General features: G+C 45.8%; 1 protein-coding gene across 10 annotated transcripts in view; it reads left to right on the plus strand.

The window, feature by feature from the left end:
* The window catches only part of RANBP3 (RAN binding protein 3), a 63372-nt gene that overhangs the window by 7381 nt on the left and 32308 nt on the right, over positions 1-23683 (plus strand). For 7 of the 10 annotated variants that reach the window (XM_066274634.1, XM_066274642.1, XM_066274652.1 and 4 more), the window contains exons 2-3: positions 14530-14585; positions 23136-23324. In XM_066274634.1, coding sequence (XP_066130731.1) covers positions 14530-14585; positions 23136-23324 — 245 coding nt within the window. The remainder of the gene's footprint in view (positions 1-14529; positions 14586-23135; positions 23325-23683) is intronic. The other 3 variants (XM_066274692.1, XM_066274708.1, XM_066274719.1) reach the window with 1 other exon arrangement.

Genomic DNA, 23683 nt, shown 5'->3' on the forward strand with positions numbered 1-23683 from the left:
AAACTACTGTTATCTTAAATTAATATATTGATACTTTTAAATTTTCTAATGTGGTAAGTATCAGTAGCTATAGCCCACACAAGCTCTTGGGATTTGGGATCCTCAATAATTTACAAGTTTGGGGAGGGGTTCCAAGACCAAAAAGTTTGAGAACCCATGTCATGTGATGTGGATCCCCAGTGTAAAGGGCCTGAGTGGGGCCTGTAGGTAGGTCCATGTGGGCTTCTCCCGTCTTTCCAGCCCCAGGGGAATTTTAAACTGAGACTGACCAGTAGGCTCCAGTAGGTAACTTGTGGCATAGTTGCAAGTGCTTGGATTAACTGTCCTCAGTTTGTGCCTCATCTCTGCTGCTTGCTTGTCCAGGAACTTGGGCAAGTTGTTTGACCTCAGTTCCTACATCTGTGGAATGGAAATAATGCTAATCAAGTCTGAGGATAGTTGTGTGAGGGAGCATATGCCTGGTCATTGACTCACTGGCATGTGTGGGTACATGTCAGTTATAACTGGCTGTTACTCTTCTGATTGGGTGCTGGGTAGAGAGAAAGCTCCTTTGGGGTTATAGCTGTGTTTCTCCACCTCATCATTATTGGCATAGGGGTTAATGGAGCCATCCTGTGCATTGTAGTATGTTTAGCATTCCCCCCTGACTTTTACCCACATGATGCCTGGCAATGGTACTACCTACCTCTGGTAATGACTAGGAAAAATGTTTCCAGATATTGTCAGCTGTCCCCTTGGGGGCAGAATCTCCCCCATTTGAGACTTCCTGGGTTATGGGATTTTGTTGAACCCCGCCCCCAAGAGGCTCAGTGATTTGTAATCATTGTACACATTTAAATACACAAACTGAGTGGGGAGAGAGAAAGGAAGTAACTCATAGAAAGAAGCTGGAGATCACCCTGGATTGTACTGTCTGACACTTCAGGAGCTTACTCTGGTGTATAATGTAAGCTAGGGATTTAACTCAGTCTTTTTTCAAATAGTTAATGCAGGATTGCTAAACCTCAACACAGTTGACGTTTGAGGTGTAGCATTCTTTGTAGTTGGGAGACATCCTGTTCACTGTAGGATGTTGTTGATCAACATTGCTGGTCTCCATTTACTAGATGCCATTAGCATTTTCTACCCATTGTGATAACCAAAACATTGCCCATTGTTCCCAGTGGGGACAGAATCACCCTGGTGAGAACTACTGGGTTATAAAAGTAAATAAAACTATCCAGGCATAAGTTATTTGCCAACTAGAGCTTAGGGCTCATCCACCTGACCTTCCTTTTCCATTGTGGCCTTTTGGCACTGAACTAGGCATTGTGGACTTCATATCCCTATTGATAAGGAGGAACAGTGTTTTTCATGACCTTTCAAGGTCCAACGTGAGAGCCTGACAGAATGTTAGAGCTGGAAAGGGCTTTCAGAGATGTTCCAGGTCTAGGCTATTTGATTTCACAGGACCTGAAGCAGGGAGAGTTAGCCAGTACCAACATGCCTATCCTCCTGCTATTGAGTTGAAAAGCCCATGGTTGTCCTTTCCAGTGGATCAGTACCATCCACTTTATGGGAACTTGTTCTCCTGAAAACTGACTTGTGGAGCACTACATTCGCTCTCACTTTGTCAAAGAAAAATAGAAAATTGCAGATGTTTAGAAGGCAGGCCTTGCTTCTGCAGTAAGTTTAAAATACCATGGCTAAGTTAAACTCCCTCAGGTTTGTCACACAGAATCTTGGGAATTTGTTGACTCAGAATTAATGCCTGTGCTGCATCTATAATAGCACAGTGGGAGTGGGGAAGACAGTTCTTGAGAGTTTTGCTCATTGGAGAAAAGACATTGGGGATCTGAGTCCAGGGTCTGGGTTATTCACTCATTATTGCCATTGGAGGAGGGGGTGCACCCTGCTTGTGGAGTCTTGTGAGAGGAGCAAGAGTTGTTTCAGCTGTCAGCATCTGCCACTGAGAGAGCAAGACGTGCCTTCACAGCCTGATTATAATTATCTTCTATCCCCATACCTAAGGGAGCAGTAGGCTCTATCTCCAAAATATTCTACTCCATCCACTTTGCCCTGTCTTCAAGGCCACAAGACTAGCCTGAGCTGCCCTTGTCACTGCCACTTCTCACATGGATGACTCCTGGAGGCTCCTCACTAGTCCCTTACATCCTACTCCTGCCTCCCTGAAATCTGTTCTTCTTGCCACTCCCAGGATGATCTTCCTCAATATTTTATTATAAAACTTTTCTAACTCACATGAGGACCGCTGCCAGGGTGAATCTTTTAAAAATATTAACCAGATTGTGACACTCCCCTGCTTAGACTTGTCCACTGGCCTCCCTTTAGACGAGAAATCCAGGCTCCTCACCACAGCGCCTCCTCCCCAACCTCATCTCCCACCTTTCCCTGTGGAAACCCTCAGCCATATTGGCCTCCAGGTTCTTTTTGTCCTTAGGACTTTTATATTTGGGGGCCTCTGCCCAGTGCATTCAGCCTTTACCCCTTTTTGTCTGAGGGTCAGATGACACCTCAGAGAGGCCTATCCACCCACTCACCCTATACCCAGTCATTCTTTCCCTCCCCCTGCTTTATCTTCCTCATGGTACCTGGTTCTAGAATTATTTCATTACCTCTCACACCTCTGGGTACTTGTTTTCTGTTCCCACTAGAGAGCTGTGATCATTCTGAGCATGGTGCCTGACACATAGCAAGTGCTCAATAAATCGTACTGCTGGGAGTAAGGCTCAGCTAGATGGCACTTTCCAGAAAAGGGCTCCCTTCAGTGAATCCCTTGGCTTCAGAAGGGCCTGGGAGGCCTGACAAGGCAGTGGCACAGTGGATAGTGTCGGACTGGGACGGGAAGGTCCTAGGTTTGAAACCCCAAGGTCGCTGGCTTTAGCAAGGGGTCACTCGGTCTGCTGTAGCCCAGTCAAGGCACATATACGAAAGCAATGAACAACTAAGGTGCTGCAACGAAGAATTGATGTTTTTCATCTCTCTCCTTTCCTGTCTGCCCCTATCTGTCCCTCTCTCTGTCTCTGTCACAAAAAAAAAAGAAAAAAGAAAAAAAAAGAAAGAAGGGCCTGAGAGATTCTGAGCTACTGAGTGTTTTTGTCCGGGCAGCTCTTGGAAAGGGCCAAACCCTATCAAACATGAGGTATTTATCATTGTTGGGGGCCTGAGGGCCCATGCTTTAAAGTGACATCAAAGTATTTGCAGTCTTCTATGTATAATTATGATAATGATAATAATGCCCACATGAAATTCATATTGTGTGCCAGCCACTTCCCAACCACTTCATGTGCATCATTTCATTTGGTCCTCTCTGCAGCTGCCTGGGGGTAGCTACCTTCCCTATTGAACAGAGGACAGTGTACAAAAAAACTGAGTTAACTTGAGCCACAGATGGTTGAAGCTAATTTGAATGCACACAAAACCAGAGCCCATATTTCTAATTTCATCAGTTTGGGTCTGCAGCCTCAGCAGAAGTTCTGTAGTCCTTAGATTTCCTTCCTGTGAGGGATTTCTGTTGTCTCTACTGGAACTTGGCTCTAGTCCTCGGCCACTTTCACTTCACCTCAGCTGTGCTGTTATGCTCTCTCGTGGCAGAATACAGAAGTGCTGTCAACACTGGATTCCTGCTTTTATCAGCAGTGTTAGGTGAAGTTGCTGACTTTCTATGATTTATTTAATAGGTTTATGGGGTTTCTCTTGAAGTCAAAACACAGATATGCCCAAAATACAAGGTCTTCCCCCCAGCAGTTTAGTCTGGGTGGGTGGGGCAGGGGTAGAGCATTTGGCTGCAAGGCAGATAAGTTGGAGGTAGACTGCTGCTTGGCCTGAGGGTGTTTTGGGTAATGTGAGGCCTACCTCCCAAAGAAAGCCAGGGCCTGACCAGGCAGTGGTGCAGTGGATAGAGCGTGGGACTGGGATGTAGAGGACCGAGGTTCGAGACGCCAAGGTCGCCAGGTTGAGCGCGGGCTCATCTGGTTTGAGCAACGCTAACCAGCTTGGACCCAAGGTCGCTGGCTCTAGCAAGGGGTTACTCAGTCTGCTGAAGGCCCACAGTCAAGGCACATATGAGAAAGCAATCAATGAACAACTAAGGTGTCACAACAAAAACTGATGATTGATGCTTCTCATCCCTCTCAGTTTCTGTCTGTCTGTCCCTATCTGTCCCTCTCTCAGACTCTCTCTCTGTCTCTGTAAAAAAAAGAAAGCCAAGCTTGGGATTCTACTCCCTCCTCTGCCATTCACCAGCTTTGTGACTTTAGGCAAGGCACCTTTCAGTTTTGTTTCATGATTTGCAAATCAGAGAGACTAATATCTAAGCCGTGGAGGTTGTAATGACATTCAATGCAACTGGTTGTGTTAAGCACCTGCCACTGGGCTAGTAAACATCATTCAACAATTGTAAGTTGCTTGTTCCTCTCACCATTTCTAAGTATAGGAGTCTAGCAGTAAGAGGAGAGCAGTAAAAACTGTCTTTGATTTAATGGCAGGATAAAAACCATTCGGGGGGGGAAATGCATAAAATAAAAAAACAGCATCATCTCCCAAAACTGTCCACCTATGATCTCCATGAGACTAGTTGAGAGTTGCCTGAAGAGAAATATATTCGAATACCCAAAAAAAGAACTCAGGGGCCCACCACCCTCCACTAGCTGGGCTGGGCAGCCACTGAGCATGTGGTATACTAACATTAAGAGAGGCATCACCGCCTGACTAGGTGGTGGTGCAGTGGATAGAGCGTCGGACTGGGATGCAGAGGACCCAGGTTAGAGACGCCGAGCTCGCCAGCTTGAACGCGGGCTCATCTGGTTTAAGCAAAAGCCCACCAGCTTGAACTCAAGGTCGCTGGCTTGAGCAAGGGGTTACTCAGTCTGCTGAAGGCCCACAGTCAAGACACGTATGAGAAAGCAATCAATGAACAACTAAGGTGTTGCAACGCGCAACGAAAAACTAATGATTGATGCTTCTCATCTCTCTCCGTTCCTGTCTGTCCCTGTCTATCCCTCTCTCTGACTTACTCTCTCTGTCTCTATAAAAAATAAATAAATAAATAAAATTAAAAAATAAAGAGAGGCATCACCTAGCAACAGCATGATTGAGATCGGTGTCATTCTTCGCCAAAGATTATTTTGCAACAGTTAACATATCAGTGACAAATTTACCTTTATGTTGCTGCCCAGAACTGTTTATAATAATTCCTGAGAAAAGAAATGACTTGCAGGGCTAGGATGGTGTCACAGGATTAAAGCAGTTACCACATATTAATACTGTTATTTGTGTTGGCAAGATACTTTTCATATTTTTTGCACAGATAAGATGATTAAGACATCTCAGCCCAGGATAAAAGTTCATTTTACACAAGTACCTTGCTGACATTTTAGACAGGAATTCCAAGTGGCTTTCCAAGGGGGCTGTTCCCTGGCAGGTGTTTGGGCCATCATTTAGGAGGGGAATAAACAGAACAGGGAAGACAATCCAGATTCCCTTCTCTGTGTGTTTTCCTGAGTCTGCATATTTTCTTCTGTGTAATTTAGTTTAACAGAGATTGTCAGCAACAAAGGCTGGAGGCAGCCACAGGGGGGTGCCAAAGCTTGACACAGGACAGGTTGGCCTTCGGTATTTGTGTATTTTAATCCCTCCACAGCAGGAAGATGGAAAGTTTATATGAAAGGGAGGAGTGGAGAGAATGTGTTTTCAGCTTAAAATCTGAATGTGTTATGAGAAGCATTACATGGTTAAATATTTGTTTCACCATTGAGTGTGTGTCTTGGAATGTGTCTTGGTTTTTCCTTGAGGATTCAAAGGCTCAGCTCTGGGCTTAAGTGCATACTTGAACAAAAGCAAATGGTCATGTTACTTGTTGAAAGCCTTGGGGCCACCCCAAAACTCATTGCTGGCCCTCTAGTTCCATTTGTACTCTTCCATAGATGTTTATTTAGCATGTTAACCAACAGCTGCTTTATTCCTGATGTTCTCAGAAGAAAAGTGTGTCTATTTCTTAGCTTGAAGGCCCACGTGAGCAGAAAAGGTGGGTGAAAGCAAACTGGGGTGTTATTTTTTTGTTTTTTTGATGGTGAAGTTTATTTATTTATTTAAAGACTTTATTCATTTTAGAGAGGAGAGAGAGATTGATTATTTTTTATTTATTTATTCATTTTAGAGGGGAGAGAGAGATAGAGAGAGAGAGAGAGAGAGAGAAGGAAAGGAGGGAGGAGCAGGAAGCATCAACTCCCATATGTGCCTTTCTTTTTTTTAAATTATTTTTATTTATTTATTCATTTTAGAGAAGAGAGAGAGAGAGAAGGAGAGAGAGATTGAGAAGGGAGGAGCAGGAAGCTTCAACTCCCATATGTGCCTTGACCACGGAAGCCCAGGGTTTCGAACCAGCGGCCTCAGCGTTCCAGGTCGACGCTTTATCCACTGCACCACCACAAGTCAGGCAGCAAACTGGGGTCTTGACTTCTCCGTTTTACACTTGTGTGGATAGCAGGGTAGCTCAGTTGCTTGGCCTTCAGAATCAGAACTGCCTCTGTTAGAGACCCAAGCCCACCTCAGCCTGAGTCTTCATTTCCTGTTCTGTAAAATAAGGACATTGGGATGACTTACCTCCTAAGGTAGTTGTGGAGAATCACAGTGATGATGCAGATAAAGCACTGAGCACCTGCGTAGCCCATAAATACTGGGAGCTCAGTGACTGTTGGCCCATGAAAGACATCATCCTGGGGTTTGGGGAGACTCCATTTCGGAATGTCTTTGCTCTGAATAATGTGACAGAGGCTGGAAAAAGTGTAAAGACAGGATCACAAGACCTCTGTTTCCATGGAGGTTGGAAAGCACACTGTTCTACCTGGGGCCACCTCTGGGGTCCAGGTAAGTTTTTGGTTCTCCTTTCCCTGCTTGTAGGAAGGACTCTGCCTCCTTTCCTCAGTCACCCTCTTCCTACGGGGTCTTCCTTCTTAGACTGACTCTCCATCCCTTTTCCATGCTGCTTCTAAAATAGACACATAACTCCTTTCCTTAGGGTTTTTGCCACCAATCCATCTCTGAGCAGAAAAGACAGATAAAACTCCGGAGTTCAGTCCCTGGCCTACTGATAGAGGTGGTACCTGGAAGCTCACTATTTTAATTCTCTCAACTGTGGAGCTATTAAAACTCCTTCCTCCTTTAGACTTTCATTACCCACTATTGGAGGGGGCAGTTTATAAGCTCTCTTCCTGACAAAGACATTATACACCAAAACTGGACATGACTGTAGGGTACGGCTTTTAGCACTTCTCACACTTGCACCCAAGCCATCTGAGGTCTTTCTGTAGGTTCTGGGGCACCAGTAGTTTCTGCTTTAGGAGAAGGGACAGCCTCCTTAAAAACCTTCCCACCCAAAGACCTGCATTCCCTGCAGGCCCTTAGGTGAGGAGGGAGCCTGCATCTCAGGGACCCCCACTGTCTTTCAAGCCACTTTCAGCTCATTTCCTCAGGAAAGGAACTGCCTGAGAGTGATTGGTGCTTACCTTCTAGGAGCACAACCATGCCAGCATGAATGTGCAGACCTTAGACCTAGCAAAGGGAGAGTGGCACACTCGATTCCTGTTGCCCTGGGCTGCCGTGGTCTGTTTTGCCATCTGTTTTAGAGAGTCGAGTCAGTCCACTGGTGCCACCTTGACCTTCAAGTTTCTCCTTGCTCTCTGTTGCCTCATTCCTCCCTATTCCTTGTTACCTGGTTAAATGCTGTTTGTCCTACTGCTAAAATGGCACTTCCTCCAAGAAGTTCTCCCCAAGTCATTCCTTTTTTTTTTTTTTAATAAAGCATTATTTATTTATTTATTTATTTATTTATTTTTTACAGAGACAGAGAGGGAGTCAGAGAGAGGGATAGACAGGGACAGACAGACAGGAACAGAGAGAGATGAGAAGCATCAATCATCAGTTTTTAGTTGCACATTGCAACACCCTAGTTGTTCATTGATTGCTTTCTCATATGTGCCTTGACCTCTGGTCTTCAGCAGACCGAGTAACCCCTTGCTCGAACCAGCGACCTTGGGTCCAAGCTGGTGAACTTTTGCTCAAACCAGATGAGCCCGCGCTCAAGCTGGCAACCTCGGGGTCTCGAACCTGGGTCCTCAGCATCCCAGTCTGACACCTTTATCCACTGCGCCACTGCCTGGTCAGGCCCAAGCCATTCCTTTTTTGCAGGTTCACTAGCTTGAGTGCCCCAGCTTCATGCTCTGAGTCCCTTCTGTATGGCCCCTATGTTGTAATATTCAACTAAAGTCTGACATCATGTTCTGGGAGGCAGGGACCTTGTCTGTCTGTGTCACCATCACACTAGAAGCCATTATGGTGCCTGGCACACAGTGAGCACTCCAATTAGTGACAACTACATGAATATTGTAATTGCCAGTGAATGTTATAACTGAATTTGTGAACATGGCAAGAAGTGTAGCTAGGGAAGTAGGTCCCAGGCTGGACTGGCTGGGCAGAGAGCCCTGACAGTTGCAGTCATGTCAGCAGTGCCTTTGGAAGCAGGGCCCTGAGAGCAGGGGTTAGGGTGATTGTGCAGAGGGGACCAACACATCGGTAGAGGTTTGGAATAAGAGCAGAGATGAGCAACTTTCTGCACTCAGGCTTACCTGTCTGTGCTCACCACTGGGACTGCAAAGACCAGATTCAGGACATAGGTCCTGCCTTTGGGATCACAGCTGAGCTGTCCCATTTTGTATCCGAAACTCACAGTTAGGTGGAGTGTGGCAGGGGACAGAAGGGAGAGCCAGTGCTGTGTGCCAGCATGTCATCAGGGGCCACTCCTTTCTGCCTCTGGCCAACAAGCTACCACACACACACACTCACAGTTTTGGGGGTTGGGAGGTCAGGATTTTGCTCCATTGGGTTGTGTGATCGTTATCTGTGTTCACAGTTGGGCTTGGCCTGGTATTATCGAGGTACAGGAACTGAGAGGGGTATGTAGAGGAGGGTGCAAGAGGGGTTCAAATTGAGCAGTAGCCATCTTGGACTTGGCATGTGGCACTTGGAAAGCTACAGTGGGGCCAAAACACCTGACACATCCCAGACAGTGGAGCCCATGCCACCTAGAGGTGGGGCTGTTGTTTGAGGCAACTTGGGGGCTCTGAATCCCATCCCACTGCACACACCAGCGTAGGTCGCAGTCGTCCAAGGAACACAGTTCTCAGGCTTTATCAAGGGTGTTTTGGAAGGGGGAGTTCCTGGTCGAATAACTTTGGGCAGCATTTGGTCAGTCAGGTTTCCTATGCTGCTGTGTCAAGCCAATGCTCTAGACAGGCTGCTTTTTTATAAACTAATTTGGGATCAGGGAGCATTTGATAAAACCAAAACACAAAAACACCTGGTTGGCAGAATGTAGATGGAATATAGTCTGCATTTGATTAACGTTGTAATATTTTAGGTCTTTATGGTGACCTGGGTCTCTAGAAATTTCTGGTGGTGATTTTATCTTTGCTTATAAAAGAAAGGCTGTGCTGGGCGTTCAAGCAGATCATAGAAGGAAACTTCATTGTTTGACAACCAGAAGCTGTTTGGTGATAGGGACAGTTAAAGAAAACCATCTGTGAGCCTGACCAGGCGGTGGCACAGTGGATAGAGCGTTGGACTGGGATGCAGAGGACCCAGATTCGAGACCCTGAGGTCGCCAGCTTGAGCACAGGCTCATTTGGTTTGAGCAAAGCTCACCAGCTTGGGCCCAGGATCACTGGCTTGAGCAAGGGGTTACTCTGTCTGCTGAAGGCCCCCGGTCAAGACACATATGAGAAAGCAATCAATGAACAGCTAAGGCGTCGCAACAAAAAACTGATGATTGATGCTTCTCATCTCTCTCTGTTCCTGTCTTTCTGTCCCTGTCTATCCCTCTCTCTGACTCTCTCTCAGTCTCTGTTAAAAAAAAAAAAAAAAATCTGTGGCAGTTCCCTTAAGCGTGGGGCTATTCTACTTGGAAAGGAGTGTATGCTGATTGTTACTTTGTAACATCAGTACTAATTTGCAATTTAAGGGCTTCTGGCCCTATTTAAGCTAAGTGGATGGAAATGAAATATGTGTAACTGGTGCTTTGTGGTTTTGGTGAAGAACTGACTGAAGTTCATTGCTATGTTTTAGTGCAGTGGTTGGGTTTGTCATGACTGCCAAATCTACCCTTAGTGAGGGTCCCAGTGGGACCCAAGGTGGGCTACTAAAACCCTTGGCCTCCCCAGTCGTAGCCCCACTGAAGGACATTTCATTCATTCTAGAACTGCTTGTTGAGCTTGTTTCATGTGTGGCTCTAAAGATATGGAGGTGAACCCAACAGAGGCATCATTCTTGCAGAGCTTATGTTCCAGGGGTAGATGCTGCCAGTGAGCAGATAACCTGCTACAAACTCCAGGCCTTGCATACAAACACACCCTTCCTGTTTGTTTGTTTGTTTGTTTGTTTGTTTTTATTCTAGAGAGGGGAGGGAGGGAAAGAGAAAGCAGGGAGAAGGAGCTGGAAGAATCAACTCCCATATATGCCTTGACCAGGCAAGCCCAAGGTTTTGTACTGGCAACCTCAGTGTTCCAGGTTGACACTTTTTATCCACTGCGCCACCACAGGTCAGGCACACTCCTCCCTTTTAATCAGATGTTTTACATTAAAGTTTTCTGCCTTCATCTTCTTGTTCCCATTCTTCCTGTGATGTCTTGCACAGAATAAGAGCTTTATAGATATTTGTGATTACGCAGCAGCTGTTGTTAACATATGAAGTACAAAAGGGGTTTAGTTCAAATTTTATTAATTAATTTTTCATGATGCACTTCGGATGGCAGGCTGGGGCACAGAGTTGTTTTGTTTGCTGTAGTCAGTCTCCCTGATAAGTAGCCTCTGTATGATCCCTGGAGGATATAAGCCAGAGCATGCTTTGGGACCACAATTCAAACTTCCTAAAGGAGATAATGTCTATATATGAATGAGTCTTGAGCATGAATGAGAAGGTGAGAATGTGTTCAAGGCAGAGCGACTAAACCAGGTAGAAGTCTAGAGTGTGACAGAAGCATGGGTGTGCAAGGGACAGTGCCACAGTGATGGTCAGGTAGGGTGTTGCCTGTTTGAAAGAGCTCCAACTCTAGTCTGGGAGGGTGTTACAGAGTTTTAAGCATGCATTTTGTACCAGTGGTTCTGACTGCTTGCAAAAGCCAGACTTAAGAGGGTAAGAGTAGAGGCAGAGAAGGAAGGTCTGAACTATGATGATGGTGGCAAGGGTCACTTGAGGAACAAGTGCTGGGAGTTAATAAGGGTAGATCTGCTTGGATCTCACCTGATATTCCTGTTCTTTGGGTGGCTGCTTTGGAGAACTCAGAACCCTCCATAATGCCCCTCTGCCTTCTACTGAGTGATGTCAGTTGCAGTGCAGAATTGTTCCTCCTCAGATGGGACCTCTCCCAGCTCACACCTAGATGCTGCCATGTGGTCCTGCCCTGTCCTGTCTCGGGCCCACAGGCAGCCCAGTCCTCCCATGGTTGCCTTCCTGTGTGCCTGCAGATCAGAAATCCCTTTCTCTGACATCCAGATGGTTCTCTCTTCATCTAGTTCTCCCTTACTAACCCAGCAGTCATTTTCTCTAGTGCCCTCTCCTCTTGCTCATCCCTTCATCAGATTTTGTTGAATCCCTGCAGGGTGCCAAGTATTGTTCTCGTACCACTGTACAGTGAGGGGGAACCAGGCAGTTTCCAGATCTCCTAGAGTTGACATCTTAGTAGGGGAGACAGACCATAAACCTATAAATACAGAGTTTATCAGCTGGTGATCCCTGCTGTGAAGAGAAAGAAGCATCTGCTTCCTTGTGAGGCCAGTCCAAGGTTTCTTCTAGAAAGAAAAGTGGTAATGAAGTCTGCAACAGTGAGGTCCCACCTCTTCAGCTGCAGGCTGTTAGAGACTAGGGGCAGAAATCAGCTCAGAATGCCTTGGGAAGCTGACCTGTGGTGGCGTAGTGGGTAAAGCATCAACCTGGGATGCTGAAATTGCTGGTTCGGAACCCTCAGTTTGCTGGTCAAGGCACATATGGGAGTTGATACTTCCTGCTCTCTCTCTCTCTCTCTCTCTTTCCCTCTCTCCCTCTCCTCTCTTTTCTCTTCTCTCTAAAATGAATAAATAAAGTCTTAAAAAAGGAAAAGAATGCCTTGAGCAAAAATTGAGCTCAGAATGCCTTAAGCAAAAATCAGCATCAGTTAACCTAGCTGAAAAGTTTTGGGGATGAGGTTAGCTTGGGCCTGCTGGACTCTGGACCTCCAGCAGTAGGGTTCAGTTTCCTCTCCTGCTTCCCACTAAATTGGCTCCAGTCCAAGGTCCCTTGTGATGACAGGCCACTGCTGGCAGCCTAGGGTCACCTTTCACCAGCTCAGCAGAGAAAAGCTTCCCTCCTCCAGTAGCTCCAACAAAAGTCCTGGACCTGAGTCTTATTCACCATCAGCAGCCTGGTCTTACACGTCACAGTGTCCCCTGAGATCAGGGCATGCAGTACTCTCCTCAGGCCTGAAGCCAGCGTTAGGATCCATCTGAAACATGGAGGTAGGGAAAGGGTGGTTCCCTGAAGAAAATGGGGGTTTGGGAGTGCTGGGCTGGCCAAAACCCTGGCTTCTTCCTGTGCCCTTCAACACCTTGCTGCTAGCCAGGAATTGAACACAGAAGCAAGGCTGGGGCCGCGACGTCCAGCCCCTGATGCTGAGATTGTGGTTTATAGGATAGCACCAGAATGTCTCTGGGATTCCCTGTGGTAAACATGTATTGATACCTGCTGCCATCCCCAGAGTCCCTCCAGCATTTCTTTACTGTCCTTTATTGCCTAGAGTTAACATCTTAGTAGGGGAAAGAGACCCTAAACCCATAAATACAGAGTTTATCAGCTGGTGATCCCTGCTGTGAAGAGAAAGAAGCATCTATTCTGATCTGTCCGGGAGCAGCTACACACTGTGCCAGGAGATAGCTGCTTAGGAAGCCTTGATGGTGATCCCTCCACCCTCCTCCTTTTAGCACTTTGGTCTCACACATGTCATTCACCCATGTTTACCATGGGCTGTTCACAGTGAGGACTGTCAAGGTCAATCTGATTTGTGTATGGTGCAGCTTCATTGAGCATGGCAGAGGGAATGGTCACCATCAGTGGGCCATTGCCTTAAGTTAAGACTGGCATCTGTTCTGCATTTGACTGTCTCAGTCTTGCTCCTTTTCCTTCTTATACTTCACCTTTACCCCACTTTTATTGTGGGTGATGCTGTCACCTCCTCATTGGGCTCCCTGCATTGTCCCCTTCCACAAACTACCACAAACTATTATCTCTTTAAACCTAAACCAACCTCCATGCTCCCCATTCCTTTTACAACACTTCCCAAATCCTTGGCGTGGCTGCCATCTGTCACTGTCCCAACCAGGCTCTTTTTGAGACTTCAGCACAGCAGCCTCTTCTCAGGGACGTTTTCCTGACACTGTAGACAAATACCCTTACCTGCTTCCCACGCAAGCACACTTATGAACTGTGAACCATGTCCCCATCTTGCGTAGCAGTTCTGCCGAGGCAGAGCTACGTGAATGTAGGTTCCTGGTTAATCTCAGCCTCCCATAACTGGGGGATCTGTGACAGCAGGACTGTGCAGGTGCCCCCAAATTCGTGGTTCTCCCCAAAATTCATGGTTCCCATCCACTCTGCCCTTGAATGCTGAAGGAGGTCCTGGGTGTTCCCCACAGGGTTCATAAGAACACCCAGAGCCATTGCACCCAGGCCCCATGACAAGTAGGGGCCTCCCCCTTGGGTTAATAAGGCAGTCCTCGTTTACAGTCCCCTGGCTGACGGCGGAGGTTTCCTGGCTGCCCCGGATAGGAGATAAATGGTGTTGCCTGAGAACAACAGACAGCATAGTCCTGGCCCCATCATGTGACAGGACATCCCAAAGGGTTTTTTCCCTTCCGCAGCCATGTAAGAATGACTCTCAGACTTTTACAACTCCATAAATTCCTTTTTTGTTAATGACTGCTCACTAAAGAGAACCCGGTGAAATATTGGGCCAGTGTTCTCCAAAGAGCATGAGCCTTGTGGGCAGAGGTTGCAAACTGGTTTTCCCTGACCTCAACTGGCCTGCAGATTTGAAAAAAATAAAACTAAAAAATTTAAACTAGTCTCTGCACTTGAAATTCAGGAGATGCCACATAAAGATCTGACTTCTCTAAATTCCTTCAAAGCCACAGTTGGTGGTGCAGAATAGCTGCCACCTCCCACTATTTTCCCTTGATCAGTGAGGTGGCCTCTTCTAAGTGAGTCTTAAAACCTTTTTATTGGTGTGTAATACGCTCACATATCCTACCGATAAGTGTCACTTTGTCACAAGCTGAATGCCCCGTGCCTCCATGTCAAGAAACCTTTCTAAGTGATTTGATGTTCTTTGGAGTTACTAGTTTTATATTGGGTTTGTTTTTTGCTTTTAACTTATTACAAACAAATTAAGCTTTGTTTACTGTATGAAATAGTGTTGGGGGGAAAAACACCAATTTTTCTTTTTGCAGAAAAGCCTGCCATTGCTCCACCTGTCTTTGTGTTTCAGAAGGATAAAGGACAAAAGGTAAGGGGCTGGTATGTTCTCTTCACACGTGTTTTCTTCCAGAGATCTCTCTCCCCAGGTCACATGGCCAAGGATACTTCTGCCCTTTAAACCTTCACATTGAGCTTGAAGGAAAAAGGTCCAGAGGTTTTAGATTACCATTGACGGAAAAGTTGAGATAGGTGTGTGTGGAAAGGGTTCAGAGACCTTTCTTTTAAAAAAATGGTAGAGTAGAATGCTTTCTTGTCATTTCTAATGATCTGATTTAGAAATACTACTGTATATTAGGAACACTAGTAGGAGAGAAAAGAGTGGGCGAAAAAGGTAGAAGGAGAAGAAGAAAGGATGGAGGATGGAGAGAGAAAAATTGGGGGTGAGAGCAGGGAGAGCAGTGATGGTTAAGGGGGAATAATAGGACATTTAAAGATATTAGGGAGATTTTCCCTCAACCAACTTGGCATAAGTGCCTTTAGAATAATTATTAGTTGGCTTGCATTGTATATTTACCATCCCTCTTTGTTGGGTTTCTTCCCCCTCTTGGATTTTAAATGTCTTGATCACACTGTTGTTGAAGTACCTTGCCTTATTCATAGTGATAAGCTGGCAGCCTGTCAAAGGCCTGATTGGTACTGCAGTCACATTTCAACCATTGCATGTTATTTATTTTGAAATCACAGGTTTTATATCCCGCTCTGACAAATCATTGTGGAAGGCTGGGGTTGTGTCCAATGTTAGTTGATGTTCCGTAGTGGTGCCTCCCAAGTTTATATGAACACTCCCTCTATTTGTCAAAAAATGGATGATCCCTCCCCACCCATGGCCCAGGACAGCAGGTAATTTAATGCCCATGGAAAGATTTTTTTTTTTTTTCATTTTTTCCGAAGCTGAAAACGGGGAGGCAGTCAGACTCCCGCATGCGCCTAACCGGGATCCACCCAGCATGCCCATCAGGGGGCGATATTCTGCCCCTCTGGGGTGTCGCTCTGTTGCATCCAAAGCCATTCTAGCACCTGAGGCAGCGGCCAAGGAGCCATCCCCAGTGCCCGGGCCATCTTTGCTCCAATGGAGCCTTGGCTGCAGGAGGGGAAGAGAGAGACAGAGATGAAGGAGAGGGGGAGGGGTAGAGAAGCAGATGGGCGCTTCTCCTGTGTGCCCTGGCCGGGAATCGAACCCGGGACTCCTGCACGCCAGGCTGACGCTCTACCACTGAGCAAACCGGCCAGGGCCCCATGGAAAGATTTTGAGTGACCAAGTGTGTTCTGAAATCCATTTGTAATCTTGTTGATAAAACATTTGAAAATTGGCTCAGGGCTAGAGATTCACAGGCCAGGTGCTCTGACGGATCCCCAGTCAGCTGGCTCTGAGGTTGTGGGTGCTGGTCTAGCAATTTGGGACTCCTGGCAACCCAGCTACTGCTTGTAAACTTTATCCTTTGATCTGAGAAGAGAGGCCGGACTTTTCTTTCTGTGCAGCCCAGTTTTCCCGGAATACTTTCAAGTGCTATGCCAAGAAAAGAGCTTGTGCACAGAGGGTACGGGCGGAAAGGGGGCTGCCCTCAACCTCGCTCCATCTACACCTCCACACACTGAGTAGAGCCTTCTGTATTGGGAGGGGTTTGTGTTCAGGCTGTTCTCACCTTAAACGTTCCCATTGTTAATCCTTTACTGAAGAAAAAAATCACAAAACCTGAGGAAATGTTCTTCCCATTTTGTTTTGGTTTTCCAGGTGGTATTTGCAAGATACATCAACCTCTGCTGTCTACTCTCCCCAGGGCCCTGACAAACATACATATAGCTTCGTTACCTGTGTTTTTCATCATCTCTCCTTTGGTAAAGGGTCACTGAAGGGCTGATGTGTTTCCTCTAGCTTTTTAGAAATGGATATATTTGATTTCTCTTTTAAATATAAACGTCACTTCTCATATTTTCCCTTAAATCGGGGTTTTCCACAATTTTGAATTTTATTATGATAATATTTTGAATCACTTTTAGCAAACTAAGGCCCAGGCACCACCTCTAGTTTTATAATTAAAATTTTATTGGCACACAGCCACTCCCATTCCCATTATAGTGGCTGAGGCTGATTTCACTTTGTAACAGCTATGTGAAGTAATTTAGACCCAGATCCGATGGCCTGCAAAGTCAAAAATATTTAGTATTTGGCCCTTGACAGAAAAATTTTGCTGACCCTGGGTTTAAAATGAGCAATAGGAATTAGTAATTCTTTAAACCTGAGGACTTTGGGGTAACCAACAGTATGAAAAACTAAAATGTAGTATTTGTTCGGCTGAATTTAAAATGCTGTTATACTGCAGATTCCTGTTTCAGTGCTGTTTTCTCATTTGAGGTGGTTCTGTTGCTTTGGTTTTGTTTGTCTTGTCTGTCTTTCTTACTGAATTTATTGGGTTGACATTGGTTAATAAAACTATAGGGTTCAGGTATACAATTCTATAATACACTATCTGTATATTATATTGTGTGTTTCCTCACCCTGTCAGGTCTCCATCCATCACCATTTATTCCTCCTTTACCCTCTTCTATCTCCTCCCACCCCCCTTTTCTTCTGGTTCTGTTGCTTTGTACGGCAATTCAAAGGATAACTTGCATGTATTATGTATTACCTTCTAAAGTTGATGTAGATTATGTACATGGATAACATGGAACCAGAAGAGTGTCTAGGAAGATGGTCAGCATTATCTTAAAATGTGCAAATATAGATCTTATAAAAATACTGACTTGGGCCTGACCAGGCGGTGGCGCAGTAGATAGAGCATCGGACTGGGATGCGGAAGGACCCAGGTTCGAGACCCCGAGGTCGCCAGCTTGAGCGCGGGCTCATCTGGTTTGAGCAAAAGCTCACCAGCTTGGACCTAAGGTCGCTGGCTTGAGCAAGGGGTTACTCAGTCCGCTGAAAGCCCGCGGTCAAGGCACATATGAGAAAGCAATCAATGAACAACTAAGGTGTCGCAACGAAAAACTAATGATTGATGCTTCTCATCTCTCTGTTCCTGTCTGTCTGTCCCTATCTATCCCTCTCTCTCTCTCTGTCTCTGTAAAAAAAAAAAAAAAAATACTGACTCAGAGCCAATTCTAATGGGTGTCTAAAAATAATCTCCAACTCTCAGAGTTGAGCTCTCCACTTCTGTCACAAAATTACCAAGAGGACCCTGACCAGTGGTAGCACAGTGAATAAAGTATTGACCTGGGATGCTGAGGTCCTGGGTTCAAAACCCCAAGGTCACTGGCTCGACTTGAGCTCCCCAGTCAGGGACGTATGAGAAGCAATCAATGAACAACTAAACTAAAGTGAAGCAACTGTGAGTTGATGCTTCTAATCTCTCTCCCTTCCTCCTGTCTTGCTCTCTCTTAAAAAAAAAAATCACCTACAGGGTATGGGAAACCTCTGGTTTAACAGCAGGAGCTGGAGGAGGCTTTGTGACTATCCTTTAGGGCCTCTTTCTGAGCTGTCAGGTAGTTAGTGGCCAAATGGACACAGAATCTTCCTTTCTCTATTGCTTATGACAGCTCAAGAGTAAGGCAGAAAGTTAACAGTAACTCAGCTAGCTTTGTTTCCCCTTGGCTTCCCATCTCAAGGAAGACAGAGGGCAGATCCTCAAGGAGCAGCTACAGTACTTCTGACAAGGAGAGTTTGAGAGCCTTCCAGTTACATTCTTTCCATCCATCCCCTTATGCTGCAGAAGCAGAGCTAGGGAAAAGCTATTGGCACTGCTTTTTTTCTGAGCAAAATTTTTTCCTCTTTTTCTATTCAACATTTTATTTTGAAATTTTCAAATTCTCAGAGGTTAGAAGAATGATACTAAGAACTCTTGGGTGTTCTCTGCCCAGCTTCACTGTTAACATCTTTGTCATAAATGCTGGAAGCTGCCTGACCAGGCGGTGGCGTAGTGGATAGAGTGTCGGACTGGGCCGTGGAGGACCCAGGTTCAACACCCCGAGGTTGCCAGCTTGAGCACGGGCTCATCTGGCTTGAGCAAAAAAGCTCACCAGCTTGGACCTAAGGTCACTGGCTCAAGCAAGGGGTTACTCGGTCTGCTGAAAGCCCGTGGTCAAGGCACATATGAGAAAGCAATCAATGAACAACTAAGATGTCGCAACAAAAAACTGATGATTGATGTTTCTCATCTCTCTCCATTCCTGTCTGTCTGTCCCTATCTATCCCTCTCTCTGACTCTCTCTCTGTCCCTGTAATAAATAAATAAATAAATAGATAGATAAATAAATGCTGGAAGCACTCAACTATGATTTGCACCCATCTGATGTTTCTCTTTAAATACTCTTTGGAATAGAGATGTTCCTCTTCGTGGCCCCAGGGCCTTTGTTACCCTAAGAAAATTATCATTAATTCAGAAGTCTCCTCTCCAATATATAAATTGTCCCACTTGTCACCAGTATGTTCCTTAAGCTATTTTTGAAAACACTTTTTTTTTTTTTGTATCTTTCTGAAGCTGGAAACGGGGAGGCAGTCAGACAGACTCCCGCATGCGCCCGACCGGGATCCACCCGGCACGCCCACCAGGGGGCGATGCTCTGCCCATCCGGGGCGTCGCTCTGTTGCGACCAGAGCCACTTTAGCGCCTGAGGCAGAGGCCATGGAGCCATCCCCAGCACCCGGGCCATCTTTGTTCCAATGGAGCCTTGGCTGCAGGAGGGGAAGAGAGAGACAGAGAGGAAGGAGAGGGGGAGGGGTGGAGAAGCAGATGGGCACTTCTCCTCTGTGCCCTGGCTGGGAATCGAACCTGGGACTTCCGCACGCCAGGCCAATGCTCTACCACTGAGCCAACCGGCCAGGGCTTGAAAACACTTCTTGATCCACAAAGATCAAGTAGTCCCACTGTCACTGAGGGAGCATTAACTTCCTTGTTAATAAATGGTTTGTAACCACCCAGTGGGATGCACTTCAAAGAGCCCTTGTTGGTTCTGGCTGGGTGTTTCAGTAGAAAGCATTGTCCCAGAGCACCAAGGTCACAGGTTCAATCCCAATCTGGGCACATATGAGAAGTAATCAGTGCACAACTACATGGAACAACTATGTGGTACAACAAATTAATGCTTCTCCTCCCCCCCAATCAACAGGGGAAAAAATTTTTAAAAAGAACCCCTGTTCCCCCCCCCTTCAAAAAAGAGTACACCACAGGCCCAGCTATTATTACTGAATAATAATTGAGATAAAAGATTTGAAATTGGCCTGACCTGTGATGGCCCCAAATGCTGAGGTTGCCGGTTTGAAGCCCTGGGCTTGTCTGGTCAAGGCACATATGGGAGTTGATGCTTCCTGTTCCTCCTCCCCTTCTCTCTCTTTCTCCCCTCTCTAAGATGAATGAATAAAATCTTAAAAAGAATAAAAAGATTTGAAATTGGAGGGAAAAAGATTAAGCTGCCAGCCTAGGTGTTTTGTTTGTTTGTTTGTTTGTTTATTTGGCGGTAAAGCCACACCAGTCAGTTTCATTGATGGTCCATGTGTTCATAGTAAACTATGAATTGTTGTTAGTGCCTGCTGGTGGCATCTCAGGTCAATTTGTCAAATCCTCTTATCCTCCCATCATCTGTCCCACAGTCTGAACTCCAGTCCTAGTACACAGGAATTGCCTTTACTTCCTTCCTTGTCTCCAGGCTTCCTCAAGGTGGCGCCCTTCCTAAAATGCTCATATTTACATGCATTTGTGTTTTTAAAGCAAAAAACGAAATCGTATATTACCGTATTTCCCCATGTATAAGACGCTCCCGTATATAAAACGCACTTTAATTTTGGGGCCCAAATTTTGAAAAGAATTGTATTACATAAAGTTATTTAATTCAAGTTTTATTCTTCATAAAATTCATACAACTCCTCATCACTATCAAAACTCCCATCCATTAGCTTGTCCTCATCTGTGTCTGATGATGAATCACTGTCTTCAACAATGAGCACAAAAACAAGCACAAAAAAGTGGGAAATGCGACCTGTGGTGGCGCAGTGGATAAAGCGTCGACCTGGAAATGCTGAGGTCGCCGGTTCCAAACCCTGGGCTTGCTTGGTCAGGCACATATGGGAGTTGATGCTTCCAGCTCCTCCCCCCTGTCTCTCTCTCCTCTCTCTCTCTCTCTCCTCTCTAAAATGAATAAATAAAAAAAAAAAAAAAAAAGTGGGAAATGCAAGTGAAAAATCTACAACCACTGAGTAAGATGCACCTAGTTTTTAGACCCCAAATTTTTTGAGAAAAGTTGCATCTTATACATGGAAACTGCCTTGAATAGAGACAGGTTTTTTTTCTTTTTAGTGGGAAGAGATTTTGAATCTCCTAATAAATTGTCTTTCTGTTTGTGATGATCAAATGTTTCTTTCAGTTTATCTTCCAAACATTTGTTAACATTTGTTAGCTTTGAGGTTGCACTGGCAGGATAGTGCCAGTTAGTTAGAAAGACAGAAAAACAGTTACAGAAATGCTCAAGAGTAGAAAGCCCCTTGTTGCTGTAAACGCTGTGTAGTATGTTTAGACCTCATTTTGAAACTTACTGTTAGTGTATAACACGTGTGTCCTGTGTGCAGTTTTTTGTTTTGTTGTTTTGGGGGGTTTGGGGGGTTTTTTGTGGCCGAGACAGAGTCAGAGAGAGGGATAGATAGGGACAGACAGACAGGAAGGGAGAGAGATGAGAAACATATCAATTCTTAGTTGTTCATTGACTGATTTTTCATGTGGGCCTTGATGGGAGGGGGGCCTTCAGCAGACCAAGTGACCCCTTGCTCGAGCCAGCGACCTTGGGCTCAAGCTGGTAAGCCTTGCTCAAACCAGATGAGCCCACACTCAAGCTGGTGACCTCAGGGTCTCGAACCTGGGTCCTCTGCATCCCAGTCTGACGCTCTATCCACTGTGCCACCACCTGGTCAGGCCTGTGTGCACATTTTTGTTTTGTTATTTTTGTCAGCCATATATATTTTAGGTTGTATAATCTAGGGTCTGGATGTGAAGTCTGGTTTTAACAAGCATGTTGAAAAACTATAGGCCCTATCTTGGTTCCAGAGCTAACTTTTCTTGTCAACAGAAGCACTCAGACCCAAGGAGAAAATGCTGGAATAGCATTTGTATTCCTTTTTGGTCCTCTAATTTAGACTTTTCATCTTGAGTCCACCATGCCATGAGGGCTTTTGAACATGTATGTTCTAGAAGCAAGGATTTAGAAAAACATCCAAGTGGTTCTAATTAGAGATAGGCAGTTTCCCATAGACCTCTGGTTTTTCACTTGTCAGGTATTAAAACTACCCATAAAGTAGCAGCCAACTAGTGCACAAACCTATCTTAATGCCCTAGACAGGTTGAAGGAACAGCGTGCGAAGGAAGGCCTTTGTGTCAGTGGGTCCCCCCTGGATAGGAAGAGTTGATCCTGGTGACTTTGTAGATGTACATATGAGTTAACATTGTATTGCTATTGCTTTCCTAAGAATGTTTGAAAGTTACCTTAAATCGTCTTTATATAGTTCTTTTCATCCGACAAGCTCTCATTGTTAAGAAATAGCCCCCCACACACACACACACATCCTATTTAAAGAGGTCTCAGTCACTTCACACTCAGAAGAAATGCAGCAGGGTCTGTAGGGAAGCAGGGTAGTTATGTGGTCATTTAGTTGACAAATTGAGAGAAATGGCTTCGTGTTGTGGGTGATGCCAAGTAGGAGGTTTGGGGATCAGAACCCATCTGTTCCAGACACCAGCCTTATAACCCATTTCTCAAGAAAAGAGTTGGCCACAGAGCTCTCAGTCCACAGTACCTTGCCTCCCCCTTATCCCCCGGAAGCCCAAGAATAAGCTCAAAGAATGCCAGCAGTGTTGTGCTTTCAAGGACGAAGACTTCTGGAGTCAGCTTTCTCTTATCCTGGCTGTTTCCCAAGTAAGCCCCTGCCCAAGGTGTTCAGCCTGGGGAAATCCCAGGTTAAAGGGCTTGCTCTTCCAGCTAAACTCCCACCCTCCCACCAATACGAAACCAGCTCTCCATGTCTCTGCCAGCTTGTTTTGTCACCCCACAACTGCACTCACTGAGAGGTGAAAGCTCTTTATCTCAGGTTTAACCAGAACAAGTTGAAAAGTGCTAGAAGAACTAGAGTGAGATGCAGAAGCCTTTGACCCTGGATGCCCCATTCTGTAGCTGTGTGGTGTCCAAGGTCTACTTCCCCACTTTCCTAGCAGACAGAAATGGTACTGAGGGCAGCTCCCCTCATCAGTATCTTTGAGGAGATGTGTTATTAACCTGTAACCACCCCTGCTCCCTGCTGATAGAGGCACTGCCCTCATTGTCGTGACCAGGAGTATTTCTCCTCACTCACAGCACATAAGCAGAGTAGCTCCATTCCAGACCTCCTTTCTGAAAATGAAGCCTCCTGCATACCCTAAGCAACCTGCAGTCACACAGCAGCAAATCCATGTTGATTTCACTTTCTGCCAGCTTTCTTAGCTCATCTTCCTGGGCAGGAACTGATGAAAGTTGAGCCATCTCTAGCCCTTCGATCCCTGTCCCTGTTTCCTGTCCCATGTTGCAGCCTTTGTTTACATTGAAGGAAAATTGTCTTTTTTGCTCCCAGTCCTCTGCAGAGCAAAAAGACTTGTCGGATTCGGGAGAGGAGCCTCGGGGGGAGGCTGAGGCTCCCCACCATGGCACAGGTCACCCTGAGTCAGCTGGTGAGCATGCTCTAGAGCCTCCTGCCCCTGCTAGCGCTTCAGCCAGCGCTCCTGAAGCCCAGCTTCCTCCTTTTCCACGAGAACTGGCAGGGGTAAGTCCACCTCCACCCAGTATTCCATGGCCCAGGGGTCCCAACCCAGACCAGCCCTTTACCCTCTGGGTCCCTCAGATCCAGACTCTAGATTATAAGCAGCTGATAACTGAACAGGTGACCAGGGTCTCTGCTCACTTTAATTCCTGCTGCCAAAAAGTCAGTGAAGATTAGGTCCCCTTTACATGGAGACTTTTCTAGATGGGAAAATATATACCCATAGCAAAAAGCTAGTCTTGTTTCCTAAAAGACATGAAGGGTCAAAAGAGGAATTAAGTAGTAGATAGAACCTTCCAAATCAAATTTGACCCCTTCTTCCTCCCTCCATTTTTTCTTTCTACTCTCCCTGAATCTGGGCC

The sequence above is a fragment of the Saccopteryx bilineata genome, chromosome 1 (genome assembly GCF_036850765.1).
Source record: "Saccopteryx bilineata isolate mSacBil1 chromosome 1, mSacBil1_pri_phased_curated, whole genome shotgun sequence".
Classification (NCBI taxonomy): Eukaryota; Metazoa; Chordata; class Mammalia; order Chiroptera; family Emballonuridae; genus Saccopteryx; species Saccopteryx bilineata.